General features: G+C 37.4%; 1 protein-coding gene across 1 annotated transcript in view; it reads left to right on the top strand.

Annotated features, from left to right (window-relative positions):
* Positions 1–4,128, top strand: part of LOC128231286 (somatomedin-B and thrombospondin type-1 domain-containing protein-like) — a 47,496-nt gene extending 43,368 nt beyond the window's left edge. Inside the window, exon 4 of the mRNA XM_052943911.1 lies at positions 1,299–4,128. Coding sequence (XP_052799871.1) covers positions 1,299–1,575 — 277 coding nt within the window. The 3' untranslated portion in view covers positions 1,576–4,128. The remainder of the gene's footprint in view (positions 1–1,298) is intronic.
* Positions 4,129–16,800: the final 12,672 nt, after the last annotated feature.

Below are 16,800 nucleotides of genomic sequence, written 5' to 3'. Positions count from 1 at the left end.
AGTTCTAATTTGTAAATTTTGAATAGAAGCATATGGAGAAACAGGTCATTTGTTCATAATTGATCGTTGGAAAGTAAATGTACCATAAATTTATGAATGGATACATCGTACACTAAAGACCATATGTATACTTACAATTTCATTGCTGTCAAAATCGTAAGATTTCATAACATGTAATGAGCCATATCCATATTTTTCACAGTTATAAGAAATTTATAGTTTCATATTATCTTTATCATGTCAGTTAATGATACAAATATAGCAGAAAATGGGTTAAATGATTGCCTCTTAAAAGATGAAAGGTCTTTTAGTATCGTTTTCATATCATATTGGATTATGTCATATGATTCATATAATGTTTAATAAATTATAGCATACTTATTTTTCATTTCATAAATCGTGATTCACAGCAATAAAAAAAACAAAAAATTATTTAATCTGCAGCAGTCACATAACCATTTATTTTGTGACAAATCTTACAATCTTCAAGTTTTAAGTGGTTTACATTATATTGTGTAAACTACCCATTAACTGAATTGGCCAGCCACAGTATATATCTACTGCTTCACCTGAAATTAAAATCAATAATGCCTGACTGCTGATTGACTGAAATAAACGTGTTCAGAAATACTTCCTTCTCATTAGACAAAACATGATGTTGACCACTTATAAGTATAGATCATAGATATATAGTAAGCTCATGTACCGTATTACAAATTAAATAACAACTTTTTCCAATGGAGTGACAGCTTAAAGTTTATTGTTGAAATTCATGAGGATCATTAAAATTAGTGCATGAATATAACTATGAAGATATAGCAAAGATTATTTCAAATATTAATCATAAATAATAATATAGGGATGCAAACGAATGGCAAAATTGATATTCGAAATTTCGGTAATTCTTTCGATTGAATATTCGATTACCAAAATGAATCTTTTAGAAGTTGTAGGAAACTTTTATTACTCACTATAGTAATAGCTTGGGCCTTTTTGACCTGCTTTGTCATAGCTAGTACCCCCCGCCTTAACTTTTCCCCATAGTAGCCTCTGAAATTCCCCATCTCCAGAATAAAAAAAAAAAATCATGCCATTTTGAAGGATCAAAAAACAAAATCAAATTATTTCAATTCCACTGTGTTCATATTTGTAAACAATGCAAAATTAGATCGGCAAAATTCATATTTTCCTTGCTAAATGATACTATGTGCTGGTCTTTCTGCGAGACTTACAGCCTTATTTTGAGATTGACCTTTATTTATACCTAATTAATCATATCGTTGTGTCTCTGTTTCCAGGTACAAGGCAGTGTTTAAGGTAACCCATTCCGGTGTTGGGTGTCAGAATTCCCCCTGGGCCAATGTTCTACGTGTCGGAGATCAGGTATGTGTCGAGTGCCAGCCCACGTCCATGAACAAGCGTCTCGAAAGGTGCCGCGGACACGGCGTGTACGGCCAGAACACCACATGGAAGGCCATCGAAGTGCGACACTGCCATGGCAAGTGGAAGATGATCAGCCCCCATGATGACACTTCTCTTTGCAAACTCAGTGACCACTCGTTTGTGCTCGTATAATGTTTCCCTGAGCGGGAAAATGGCTAGACGTACGCCTTTTGAGTCATACAATTCTAGAAGTATTGTGGTCTTATGGTTTTCGATGCAATATATCTTGTTAGCAAAGCTTTAGAGAGTTTACACATATGTAAAAAATATCAGAAAGTTTGTGTTAATTCGTCAAAATTTGTTGGATATTTTACCAATTATATGAAAACATTGTTAAATTATGAAAAAGTGAAAAGATTGGTACCTAAATCTTACCAACGCGAAAAAGTCTCAAAAATGAAATTGGAAATTTATGGGTATACAAGAACTTTGAAGATCACATAGTTTGCAGTAAAATCAGAAACCTTGATGATATCACTGACAAATTCAAGTAACACATGGTACATTGTATGCATTTGTGATAGGTCTTCAAAGGTTTCTGTGTTTTGCGAAGTTGGTTGAGCGGGGTGCTGATTTGTTCGATGTTTTTTTGTGTGTAACGCGAGTATTATGCGAACATATGATATGAATCGGGATGAATCTTATAAAGCAGTTGATTGCTTTCCTACAAAGACTGTATTGTACCATATTGTCGGCTTATCTTCATTGTAGGCTTTTAGGATATATACGGCAAAAAATGATTTGTTAAATGACTTATTTTGCATTAGGGACAAGCTCTTATCATGAATGATTTGTCACAACTGTGTTAATGTGCTTTCAATGGATATGTTTGTAAATATTCTCTATAATATAACCTGTATTCTCACACATTTTTGTAAGCAATTCTATATCGACATATTTAATAACCTATCATCTTTGTAAATTTGATTTTTCATGGCCAGTAAAAGTTACTTTGTTTCATGGTATATGGTTGGTGTGAGAAGAAAATTCTTTATCAAATGAAGTAAAATGATCTAATAATAATTAGTATATAAGAACTACACAATTTTTGCTGAGGTGTCATTGGAATACATTAGAAAACGAAAATGCTTAAAAAATGTTCATTAAAAAATGTCCATTTTCACATCGTTATTTTAAGGGCCAACTGTATGTGCAAACTTAGAAACAAAATTCGAAGGACCATACATATATTTGTCTGCACTAAATAAAATTAACAGATGTCTCTTAAGCTTAGTTAAATTTCTATATTACGTTTATTTATTTACATATAACATCCAGAATTTCACCAACGAACCGTAACTCTTGTTTTTAACTCAGGTTCAGATGGCCAGAATAGCTTTATGAATGACTGCAGAGAGATATTTCTATATGTAGCATGTTGCTTGCATCTTAAACTTACACATGTACTAATGTATGTAAATATTTAAAGCCTTATTTCGTATTTTGTTGAAATGATAAATGTTTTCATTCATGCAACCACCTGAATCAGGGCATTGATCAATTGTATTATCTGTCATTTCATAAATTGGCCGATTTTACTGCCAAAATATTAATGCATTTCTGAAAAAATATGAAAACTAGACCCATCTGTATCAGTAATTTTCACTGATAAAAATATTTCTTATCGAGAGATCATTTCCAAGCTTGACAGAACATGTACTATTTATCAGATATGCAGATTTTCAGATTTTTGGTGTACATACATTTTTTTCTGCTATTGCCGCTTTTAGCTCCGAGGACATTTTTGCGAGGCTAATGCCAATGCCAATGCCTACGCCACATTAAAAGTACAGCATCAATGTGCCAGACTCCATTTCATTTATCCACGCTGTAATCATTGTTTCATACAGTTTTCTGTAAAATTGAAGATATAAATGTGAATTAGAATACCTTTTTTTTGAAAGTTTTGTGTAATGTTATTTGTAGGAAAAATCTTTCGGTTTTAAATGTGCATGCTTGCAAAAAATATGTAGTATCTTATATGTACGCGAATAATGTATTTATAGATACAGACCTCATTTTGATAGGTTTGCTTTCAAATATTAAAGTACCATTTATGTAAATAGGTCTATTAACATTACATTTAAATCAAGCAATAAACAAGCATGAAAACTATTTACGACTGTAAATGCATGTTTGAAAATACATACATGACATTCTATGCCAAATTAAGTTAATTCTGCAAATTTTTAGATCTATTTTTATTATTCTGCTGAATTGCAGAGAATAAAATGGCCTGAATGGTCTATTGGTATAGGAGTCCAACGGTCACCAAGACGTTGTGGGTTCGACCCCGACCAGGGCACTTTTTCAGGGCCTCTCAAAATGGACACAATTACTGGTTTTTACAAAAAAAAACAGACTCAAATGTGAATCTATAAGCTATCGGCTTACGTCACAATCAAGCTACGAGAAATTAGTGTAAACTTCAACTAAGGTGACCTGAAAACTTCATTAGTCATAACTCATCAGCTGTAATTTTATCGCAGAATCACTTTTTTTATTAAAGCATTTTGTTTTTCTTTGATAAAGCCAAAGTTTTGTTTTACTTATTAGACATTTTGTTTTGTGATAATTTTATATCTGACGTCAAGGTTGCATTTTTAAATGCAAAGCAATCTTGGCATTTTTTTCTATTTCTTGTACAAAATTTGCCCAGTTTTACAATAAAATACCTATTTACTATTTTGTTCTTGTTATTCTTTACTGTATTTGTTGGGTATCTTTGAAATGGTAATCTCAATGTGAAAGTACCGGTATTGTGTTATAAGTGGGGTTGGTAATTCCATATGAAGGCTAGAATTACTGAAACCTGGCATATCATTGTTTACAAAACCATTGGTACTCTAATGTCAACATAAACAATATGCATGCGCAAGGAAAGTCGATTCACTCTGGTTTAAGTACATATGGAGTTATATCCTTCGAACAACAGGGGAGATGGCTAGACACGCTAGAATTCTGAAACTGTATCAATTTTAAAAAAAAAATGCTTTGTGAGAGGGGCTAGAATGTCTGAAACTATCAATATTTACAGAACGCTTGGTACTCTCATGTCAATATTCACAATATGCACACATCAAGAAAGATTTTTCACTCTGATCTGAATGCATATGGAGTTATGTCCCTTGATTAACAGCTATGGGGGACAGACAACAATGTCTGATGTATGTATCATATTTTAACAGAATGCTTGGTACCCTTGTGTCGATATTGACAATATGAAAACACCAAGGAAGCCCTTTCACTCCGGTTTAATTACATGTGGAGTTATTTCCCTTCAATAACGGGAAAACAGGCTAGAATGTTTGAATATGTATCATTTTTACAGAATGCTTGGTACTCTCATGATGATATTGACGACATGCACACACAAAGAAGGCCCTGTCACTTGTGTAAATATGTGCAGAGATGTCTCCCTTCGATAACGGGGGGAAACAGGCTAGAATGTCTGAATATGTATCGTGAACAGGTTAGAATGTTTGAATATGTATCGTGAACAGGTTAGAATGTTTAAATATGTATCGTGAACAGGCTAGAATGTTTGAATATGCATCGTGAACAGGCTAGAATGTTTGAATATGTATCGTGAACAGGCTAGAATGTTTGAATATGTATCGTGAACAGGCTAGAATGTCTGAATATGTATCGTGAACAGGCTAGAATGTCTGAAAATGTATCGTGAACAGGCTAGAATGTCTGAATATGTATCGTGAACAGGCTAGAATGTCTGAAAATGTATCGTGAACAGGCTAGAATGTCTGAATATGTATCGTGAACAGGCTAGAATGTCTGAATATACACAATTTTTTACAGAATACTTGGTACTTTCATGTCGATATTGACGATATGCAAATACCAAGAAAGTTCTATCACTCTGATTTAAATACACGCGAAGTTACATGTATTTTCGCTCAATAACGGGGAAACGGGCTAGAATGTCTGAATATGTATAAGTTTGTAATTTTGTACAGAATGCTTGGAACTCTCATGATGATATTGATACTATGCATAAACAAAAAAAGACCTCCCACTCTGGTTTAAATACATTTGGAGTATCTCACTTTATTAACGGGGTAAAACAGGCTAGAACAACTAACTGTTTTTGTTCGCCAGGGCTATATTGGAGCACAGATTCAAACTGGTACACTACGTTACTTTTTAGTTAAAAGATAATGAGGGTACAAGTCGACACAGATTTGTCAATTTTCGTGAATCTGTACTAGTATGGCAGCGCAACGGTATCAAATCGTATCAAAGACGGTAGTACGTCTTCAGGACTTCGTCAGAACAATCTGCCGTAACGGTGCCGGGGCGATTCACGGGACTATAACGGCAGTACAACGACATCATTCTGTTGTGGCTTCGTCTATGTCGATAGAACACCGGTAGCGCCCCGTAATGGATCGGTTGCCTCGATTTGTACCGTACTGGTACAGATGTGATACCGCAGTCCTGCCGAGGTACTAACGATGTACAACCGTTCTTAGAGATGTGATACCGTACTATTTCCGTACATCGGTAGTACAACGGCAGCGCAACGGTATTACTCCGCTATAACTCCGCGGTGGCGCTTCGGTTAGAACAACGACAGCGCAACGGTATTACTCCGCTATAACTCCGCGGTGGCGCTTCGGTTAGAACAACGGCAGCGCAACGGTGTTACTACACCGGTATTGTTACGCCCAATTGTGATTTTTCAAGTGATTTCTCGACGGAACTCCGCCGATTTTCTCGCCGTTGTTAATTGTGTCCATAGTTTTAGACCCGGTGAGGTACTTTGGTAGTGTGTGACAGGTCATTATGACTACTGGAACACCTAATATTGTTATTATGTTAGAAAAGAATCCAGACAAGAAGGGTGTTTGAGAATAGTATAGACAAGTTCTAACGTCAAACTCTTCATGATCGGAGTTTCTATCATCGGGAATTTACCTTGTATACATATACCTTGAAAAGTGTTTACTTGTACATATAGTGTACCTGGAATCAATGTTTACGTTAATACCAAAAAATTGCCATGCAAGCAGTTTTCTCATTTCAATTCAGATCCGCTGTAAGAATCAAATCTATCTTCAAAGAGGGTAGATGAATGCCGATATTTAAATCTGAAAGTGATTCAAACTGCCCGAACCGTGAGGTCTTTTTCAAAAAGGTAAACGCACCTTGACTTTCAGACCAGAAATAACTGGAATCATGCTCTACTAATTGCGCTGTATCTGCCGATTGTCAGGAAATATCCGACCAGACAAAGGAAATGGCATAAAAAATAGTTGGTGAGTTTTTGGATCATTAATTGAATAATGATGGTAATATCTTCCAGACATCCACAACTATTGAGGCATTAGGAGACCATGAACGCTTGCTTGAAAACTTTTCTTGTCTGTAGGGGGCATTGTTTGTCTTTGGGGCGTCGAAAACAAGCAGTTAACAAAAGTCATTTAGTTCAATTTATGGTAATTTACTAAGACAAGAGCTATAACCCTACGTGCTTGTTGCGAACAAACCAACGTTAGCCTTAGTACCGAAAGTCATCTGCTTTAAATCTGGTGTTCCAGGGGTCATAAACCTACGTGCTAGTTATCAAACAAACCAACGTTAGCCACAGTTCTGTAAGCCATCTTATTTAAGTGGTGTTGATAAAAAAAATCAAGGGCCATAACCATGCGTGCTAGTTATGAAACAAATCAACGTTAACCACAGTACTGTTAGTCATCTTATTTAAGTGGTGTTGATAAAAAAAGTCAAGGTCCATAACCTAGTGTGCTCGTTACGGAATAAATCAACGTTAGCCACAGTACAGTAAGTCATCTTATTTAAGTGGTGTTGATAAAAAAAGTCAAGGTCCATAACCTAGTGTGCTCGTTATGGAACAAATCAACGTTAGCCACAGTACAGTAAGTCATCTTATTTAAGTGGTGTTGATAAAAAGTCAAGGGCCATAACCCTGCCTGCTCGTTATGAAACAAACCAACGTTAACCACAGTTTTGTACGTCATCTTATTTAAGTGGTGTTGATAAAAAGTCAAGGGTCATAACCCTGCGTGCTCGTTACGGAACAAATCAACCTTAGCAACATGACTGAAAGTCATCGTAATTAAGTGTGGTGTTGATACAAAGAGGTCAAGGGCCATAACCCTGTGTGCTCGTTATGAAACAAACCAACATCATCTTATTTAAGTGTGGTGTTGATAAAAAAAATAAGAAAGACATTCACACTGATTTATTTAAACAAAACAAAACATTAAGTCGGGTTCCTTACTATGTAAAAAATGTTCGAACAAATATTCCTCGCGTTGGTCATGACAAAAGCTTTACAGACGGCCATCGGACGAAGATGTCTTGATCAGACAGCTCGTGGAAATAAACGAAATATTGAAAGAGAAGCCTAAGTTAATGTTGGAAATTTAAAACAGACATTCCTTGACCTACCCTTGAATACATACATGTAATTAAAACTGTGTTTCTTGCGTCGTCCAAGAACGAACAAATTACTATATGAAATGTCTTGAGAATTAAGGTTGAATGGGGATATAGCTAAAATATGTACTCTGCACGCCGCCAAAAGCGTTAAACATTTGTAGCAATTAATTTTGAATCCTTCAAGTGGTTAAAGAGATGGACACAGGAGCTAGCCCTCGGATATCTGACAGCTACAAACGGACTTAACGGTCTGAAACATGCATACAGTACGTCACCACGCCATGGTAATCATGTGTGCATCATTAAGCTAATGCACCAGTCGATTGTAACCACGGCCACCAAGGTCCGGGGGTATACCGGGGATAGCCGGGGAAATGGGTCTTGTTTTTACCTTTCAGGTGGCCCCGCAGTGCCGGGTGAATGCGGTGGTTTTGTCTTCGCGCAAAATATAGCGGGGAATGGGCCTAGCCTAAGATTCCTTGGGTGCGGGGGCATTTGAGTGGATTTCGCCATCAGTTTATTCCCGCAGGACGAGGATTTTAGCCGGGACCGAAAGTCAAAGTCCCCGCTATTCCCCGGACCTGGGGGGGGGGGTATGGTTACAATTGACTGGTGCATAAAGGAGTCGGTGTTGGGCCAATTATTTTTATTTTATTTCTGACCTTAACCCTAAAGTGCGACCTCGAACTTGAACTGACGCAGGAGAATGATGAATATATACGTCCGCATTTTTATGATATGCGAAAATAACATAAATTATAAATATAACGTGAGCATTATTCTGCTTTTAATGTGTTTAAAATACATATTCAGTTATTTTGAACGTTTGATGTTAACCATTTTGAAACGAGAGGAACGAATATCAGGTGGTGAGGGTGATTTTCATTAAGCATCTTGATGGTCATTTTTAACTTAGTGAAAATCTTCTTATTCTTATTTGACAACGATTATTTGTAATACCCTCTACTTTTTATCGAAATTATTCATAATATGCATGTATAATTAATTCTATTTTCCAGTCATTGAAATTAGACTTTCTGATGAACAAGCCCGAATTCTTATACTATTGCATGGAATCATATTTTTGAACAAGCCCTGCTATATAAAATTCAGAATTTGAGCAAGCCTGGAAGACATTTTACCAGTGCAGGGCTTACGGGCTTGTGCTTATTTCGACCACTGATTTTCGTCCGCATTTTCATATTTTTGGTGTACTGACATTGTTAGTTTTCTTTACCTTAAACTTAGAAAAAAAAACACATAATTTTCATTTCGATGTTTTATGAATATATTCTCGTACACCAGGGCGTTAATGCTGAAATTTATCAAACCTCTGATGAATGATTATGCATGAATACAGCCCCAGACACTCAGACAAACCACAAACATGCCGACTTTTACAAAGGGGCATAAAGTACAAGGGTAGGGACATAAAACACGACTTTGATGTTGTTACGGGTTTTCTCAGACTGACTGCTGACGTCAACGCAGAGTTATTAACTTGAATGAGATAGAAGATTGCCAGGAACATAAGAATTCCGTGAATTCCCATTGAAGAAATGTTTCGCAAGTGCTCAATATAGCTGTCACACAGAAGACGTTTATACGCATGTCTCGTAAATTGTATGGGTTCGGGGAGGGGTAACAGAACAGAACAGAACAGAACAGAATAGAACAGAACAGAATAGAACAGAACAGAACAGAACCTCGTTGTACACTAGTCATCCTTTTGGATGGGCTTCCAACGATGCATCAACACCATGGGCGGATCCAGATTGCGATGTTAGAGGGAGTGTAACTTACGGTTTTTATCTTCATCAGAACCGAAATATGTTGTGTTTAAATTGTTGGCATGGTGTGTGTGTGTGTGTGGGGGGGGGGGGGGGGGTAATCTACTTTTGCCTCTTCCTCAGAACCGAAACTATTTTGTTTAAAGTGTTGGCAGATGGGTTGGGATTACTCCCAAAGATAATTTTAACAAGTTCTAATACGAACAGATGCATTTTGGGGTGTTTTAATACTTTCTCTCTCCTGTATTGAAATTAAAGTAAACATGGATGATATTAGGAGTGGCGCGCCGGGTGCCCCCTCCCTCCCCCGGATCCGTTAGTGAACACAACATGCTAGGTATCTTGAGGGTTTTATCACTATGACAAGCAAAGTGGTCGAACTGTGTTCGTTACATGATTTACTACCAATTTGATCATTAACCAAGCAGACGCCGACCGCTTAAACCTTTACCCTCAGCCCTTTCTCCGCCGTGATCCCAAACGGAACACGGCCGACTTTTTCACGAAATATCCCGAGCTTGTCGGAGATGGCCGAGTTGTTAAGATTGCATGCCATGGCCCGTAATGACTGTCCCACGCCCGACGACAATGAATGATCTGTGAACAACCAACCGGGTCTGGTATAACAAGGACCTTCGCCAATTTTGATCCTCTTCTGCACGCAACCGACTCGTCCTTTATTCTTAATGTCTTATGTCATCGTGCAAAACTATGCCAGATGTTTTGTTCGTCACTATATTGAAGGTCAAACAGAGATAATGTTCTGGTTCCTGTTGCATAACAGGCCAGATAGGCAGGGAAAACCGATCGTAACACCTCGGAAATCTCCCGCAAGCTTCGAGATAATTATGTTGGATAGTGGCCGAGGTGTCCGATTGAGGGAAAACAATTTATTTAATTAACTACTACTGTTATTGCTACTGCTGCTGCTGCTGTTGCTGCTGCTGCTACTACCACCACCACCACCACCACCACCACCACCACCACCACCACTACTACTACTACTACTACTACTACTACTACTACTACTACTACTACTACTTAAGCTGCTGCTGCTGCTGCTGCTGCTGCTGCTACCACTACTAATCATTATAATAAAAAATACACGGAAATGTTTAAACGGTCAATAGGTCCGTGATAAAAAATTTTTTATAATCATCATCATCATCATCATCATCATCATCATCATCATCATCATCATCATCATCATCATCATTTGACTTACAGTTCCCCCCTCATAATTAAAGACTGGGATTTTTTTGCCTTTTTTGGTAATTGATGGGGGGGGGCGTGGCCATAGGGGTATGCCATAACAGAACACCCTGCCCCCGTGGGTCTTGTATCCGGAACCATATTATTAGTTTTGTTTCGCCTAATGGACGGGCAAGGGCTTATTTAATACCCGTATTGGATTATCACTTAATAATGGGAAAGTTCATTTCCTCGCGCTCTTGGGAGTAAGATGATCTCGTCATCCAGTTTCAAGTATACCCCCATTTAACGACTTGCGTATACCATACGTTAAATAGTTTAGATTTGCTTGTATTTTAATGATGCAATCCTTGGTTACAATGTCCTAAAAAAATCCGTCAAATTGAAATTTTTGGTCACGGATTGTATCATTAAAATACAAGCAAATCTAAAAAATTTCACACGAGTAGAAGCAGAAAATAGCATAGTCTTTTATAGGCTAAAGAATGTTTTCATATGTTTTCTGCCAAAAAAGTTATTTAGAAATTAACGTCACTTAATTGTTTGTTTACATCGGTTGTGACCCGTGGTGACCAATGTGACAACCCCTTTAAGTCACGTGATTCCTCACCCTGTATAATACATGTTGTATTAATAAGTTATTAAAGTCTTACAGCATTTTGTACAAATGACAAACGAACTGATGTTTACTCGGAGGACTGAATTTAATTTTGGGCACCGGAAGTGCTAAGTCATTTGCTGCGTTTAAATATGCCGAACATTTGCACCATTAAGTACTTTGGGGGCAATTGACAAAGGTCAATTTACCCTAGTGTGTATGTGTTTATACAGTGAATACACATAACTGCCCCTTTGGTATTCTTGCCACCAATGGTAAGTAACTCTCGTAATGTAAACGCGGCCATACTTTTCTTCTGTGGCGAAAACAAATATAGAAAGGTCAATACGTTTGACCTTTACCTTTGAAAAAGCAACGCGTTGTCTCAATGTGGTTAACATATGTACCAACCAGGGACGCAGCTAGACCTCTATTCTTGTGGATTCATAATTGTGCTGGGGGGGGGGGGTGAAAACCATGGTGCATTCTGGGCGTTCTGAGGTGCTTTATTAGTAGTGGAAAATGGACAGTTTTATGATCATGTTATCAAGTACGCATACTGCAACCTTAGCAGATTTTTTTTGGTCAGAATTATGTGGATTCAGCCGCTAACTCGTGTATAGGCAGCTACGCGCCTGCCAACAAAAGAAATCAGAGCGTAAATATTAAAACTGCGATCTGATCTTTTAAAAGCAGTTTTTAATAAGAAATATAATTATCACCGTCTTTCAGACATTCACGCAAAATTTGGGTAAAAAAAGGTTGTCAAATTGGTAAATCTGTGAAAGTGAAGCTTTAAAGAGTTTCATGGAGCGAGCACGAAAGTGGGGCGGACGTGCGGAAAAAGCGGCAATTACTAGCAATAATTACTATATTCCTTCTGTCTGAGAATAAAAACAGGAAAGTATATATTGGAGCAAAGCATATAATGATGAGTAATAACTACAGTCCACAGATCATCCATACAATGGAAACAGTTGCCCTCTTTCTCTCCGGCTGAAACCAGGCCAGAAACATTCATGACTTTTCCAGAAATGCTGGCATCTCTGCTATTTTCTGCAATAATGTTTTAAGCGTATACTCAACCGATTTTTTGAACGGATTTTTTTTAATGAGTATATTTACTGTGCTCCAGCGTTCCAGTAATGCCTCCACAGTCATATCATTATGTCGAATGATTGTAATTATGGCATAAACCCCGTGGCTCAGTGCCATTTCGAGAACTTTTTGCCGCTCGGTAATATAAAATACGCAATATATCAAAGCACTTCCAGACTCTAAAATGTGTTGAAAGGTCAACATTTATGAAGACCCACTTGACTTGTTCCAGAAAAACAAATGCTACGACCTTTTACCGGTGCACAATAATGCACAGACAAAATACCACTCGTATCAACTCGGCCATCTCCGGCAAGCTTCGATATTAACGTCAATTATGTTGGATAATGGCCGAGGTGTTTCGATTGACAAAATAGAGCAGGAGGATGAGCATGGCATTGTCCTCGGATGGACTTAAGACATTTCTTTCCCTAACAATGTTTCGAGCCCAATCAATAGTTTTTTCGGTCACTCCGTATCCCTCGGTCAGTCACTTAATAGCCACCCGTTGGTTGCCCCGCCGCCAATACACCGCCCCATTGCGACACACCCAGATTTCTGCCTCACGATAGTTATTTAAGACGTGTATATTTGATTACACGTATTTTAAAAAAGAATCCAGTTTTGCTAGTATGTCACCCCTTCACGCCCCTCCCCGATGTCAAGTCCCTGATATGAATTTAAAATTTGAGACAATATAAATATAATTAATTAACACAATTTACATTAGAACTTTAATTAGAATAAATTAATGTAAATTTAGTTATTTTAAGTTCTAATGCAAAATTGTGTTTATTAATTACATTGTCTCAAATTTTAACTTCGTAGTATCCAAGAAGGAAGGACATTTTAAGAAAACGGAAAATCCTGCTTTTCGAATTCTTAGATTAAATCATATCTCCCTCACCGTCGCGACACCATGGTTTGAATTATCGTTGACGCCTGTTTCTTTCAAAAGCAACTTTTTCAGTTTTTCAGATTCCTTGACCTATCCGGTTGACCGATTTTCCCGTTTGTACTAAAATGTATAGTGTATATAGATGTAAACAAGAATGTATCCAGGAAAAAATTATAACAAATTAACGGCTTTCAATCTTGCATCTATCTAAGTTTCCCCCACCGGGTGTAGTGGAGGAAGCGCGGGTGAGGGGCGGTGGTGGTGGCGGGGCCCATCAAGAGTATTTAGAAAATCTGAATCTTTGTTTGTCTAAATCCCATCTTCGGGGCAGAGAAATGGAAATTTGTCAAAATCCCTGGAGTTAGAGGTAATCCATGCACTGTGAGACCGGATTGCCCAATCGTAACAACTCGGCCATCTCTGGCAAGCTTCGTGATAGTCATAGTTGTTGAATAATGGCCGAGGTGTTCCGATTGGGCAATCCGGTCTTATCAGGCTTTTAGAATCCGAATTGTCGGGAATCTCCTGCTAACTATAGTCACCCCCCCCCCCCACACACACACCTGCGGGCCAAACATCGATAGACAATATATGCCAGGAGCGGATCCAAGCTTTGACGTTCGAGGGGGCATAACCATTCAATTTGCGCCCCACCATTCAACTAGCGCCCCACCACCTAGAACCGAAATGTATTTGGTTAAAATGTTGACATGGAGTTAAGTCCGAAATAGTACATTGTGAACGTATTTTATTACGTTTTTCTCCTATATTAAAATAATAGGTAAAATCCCCCCCCCCCACCACCACCACCACGGATCCGGTTTTGCATGTGAATATCTCGTGGTGAAAACTAGCTATGCTGGAAGTTGTTTTTCCATCTTGCTCCGCAAAGTATTGAATAAAACTCCTATGCGTTCAGCAGACAATAGCTGTAAGGAATATCATAATTTGTAAGGTGAAAACTGTGAGCTCGGCCGGTAATTCATCGGTCACCGCTCAGGCCAGCTCAGCCGCCACCGACGATGACAATTCATGGAGAGAGAGGTCAGTCGTCACCTCTAATTACCACCGACGCCCCGGCGAGTCAATAACCCTAGAACCGACGTATCAACACATCATAGTTACAATCTAACCAGCGCTGGCCATGAAACGCCACGTAATTTTTACGACGAACAAAGACGATTGCCTTTCAATACGGGGTAAATAAACTTTGATGAAAGTTTCATGACTTATCACAGTTTTATGGCGAACAATGATGCCAGGTTTGGGGGGAGAACTTGTGAAGTCATCAGACTAGCTATATAGCATATCAGATTACGTTCATTGCTGGTTACCAAAAGCATGACACTTTTTATTACAGTTGTTGACGTAATCATTTTAAAATCGTTCTATAATCCAAAACAAGAATTTAATAACATGGGCAACAACAAAAGACCCTGATTTTTTATTGAAATCAGGGGCGGTTCCAGGATTCGACGTAAGAAATGGGAGGGGGGCAAATACGGGGGCGCCCGCCCCTCCCACAGGAACGAACAAATGAAGCTTTAAGTTTACGCCCCCTCCCCCCCCCCCCCCCTGCACACGGAAAATGGTTATTGTAGTTTAAAATGGTGGAATTGGGAGTTATATATATATGCATATTTTTATATATATGCATATTTTTTTTCTATAAAAATACACATAATCATGAAAAGATACATGAAAAGTTACATTGACTAGTGGAATTTGAAATCAACCTTACTTGTACGGTCATGATATATTCTGCGAATACAGGCAAGCTTGAACAGTCCAGCACGTATCATCGTGAGATGCGTGCATAATAAGTTTAAATGTTCGTGGATGATTCTAATGACAACATTAAAACAGGTTTAACACGAATCTAAAATCTTAAAAAAAAAAACATTAAAAAAAATTCAAAAAATATGTAGAGCCCATGTTTTTTTTCGACATGCTTGAGTTGTTTTACTGCCCTGGTACAGAAACACGTGCACAATACACGTGCTCTTCGCATCTTTTACTGGTGCGTGCAGAGCACGTGGTCGCTCTTACTTTGTTTGTAAACACTGAAGGTTAATTCAACTTCTTGGCGATTGATACGTTTCAGAAACTAAACATTCCATGAATCGAGGGCATAAAATACGAGTTAATTTGTATTTATATATCTATGGCAAACTGCTTCCTATATATACAAATGTACATGTATAACGCTCTAAGAAGAGCAACGAAAAAAACAGCTTTAGGTCAAATTTTCAAGTGATTAGTAAATTGCATTTTTGCAATTTGAAGTAATACAATGTTTTGTTTATAATTCATGTATATCACAAGACATAAAGGTTCAATACAGAATATATACATGTAGTGCAGCACCTGCAAACTTGAACAATAAATTGATTCGTATTGCCTTTGTTTGCGAGGGACTCAGAAATCTCATTATCTCAGCAATCGTTTGTGCAATTTTTACTAATTTCACATGAGCGCAACACTATGTTTTTTTATTAAGATATATCGCTGACGCATAAGAGATCCGTTCATAAAAAAATTGGATGACTAACTCCAGCAATGGTTTATAAATGAGTATTTTGACAACTGCTGAACAACGCCAGACAGAAAACTTTTAAACCCCTTTAATCAGTTTTTGATGACATTAGCTCAATTTCTCCTTTTTCAGTTGTATAGATTAAAGAATGAACGAAGTCGTACTGCAATTTGTTAGCACAATACAATGTTAAATGTCAGTGCATCCTACATGGATATACGATACAATCACGAGTTTTGTTAATTTCTTCATTAAAATTCCATGAAAATATTAATCAAATTGCACAAAGGTATTCTACACTTCTCAAGTTTTTCTGAATGCGCATAATTTGCAACTGGTAAGATCTAGCATAGAAGTGATCGTAAAGTTTTCTTACTCTATTTCGTTAATTGAAATGCAATTAAAATTTATTTAATTAAAATATTAAGATTTTCACAAATGCAAGGATCAACTTATATTACTCATATATCAAACGGATCACGTTTACTTAATTGAAAATTAATTTAACATACATGCACTCTTCAAATTGTTATTTTCTTTATTCGTGTTAATAGTGCAAGTATGTCGAGTGTATTTTTTTAAATTTAATCCAAACACCCTGAAGTGAAAACTAGAGACCTTTATTTTCTTTCATTTGAGCGAAATCTTATTTATTTGTACCAATTTTGCACCAAATAACTCTTCAACAATCGTGAGGTATATTTACCCATTATATGGCAGAGGCAAAGTAACTCAGGGGTTTTCTCAAAGTTACATTTTACAAAGGGGAGTAAAAGCTGCAATAACGATAAAATATCAAATC

Source organism: Mya arenaria, chromosome 4 (assembly GCF_026914265.1).
Source record: "Mya arenaria isolate MELC-2E11 chromosome 4, ASM2691426v1".
In the NCBI taxonomy this organism is placed as follows: Eukaryota; Metazoa; Mollusca; class Bivalvia; order Myida; family Myidae; genus Mya; species Mya arenaria.
The sequence above is the reverse complement of the archived record's forward strand: the minus strand, read 5'-3'. Positions and strand labels throughout refer to the sequence as shown.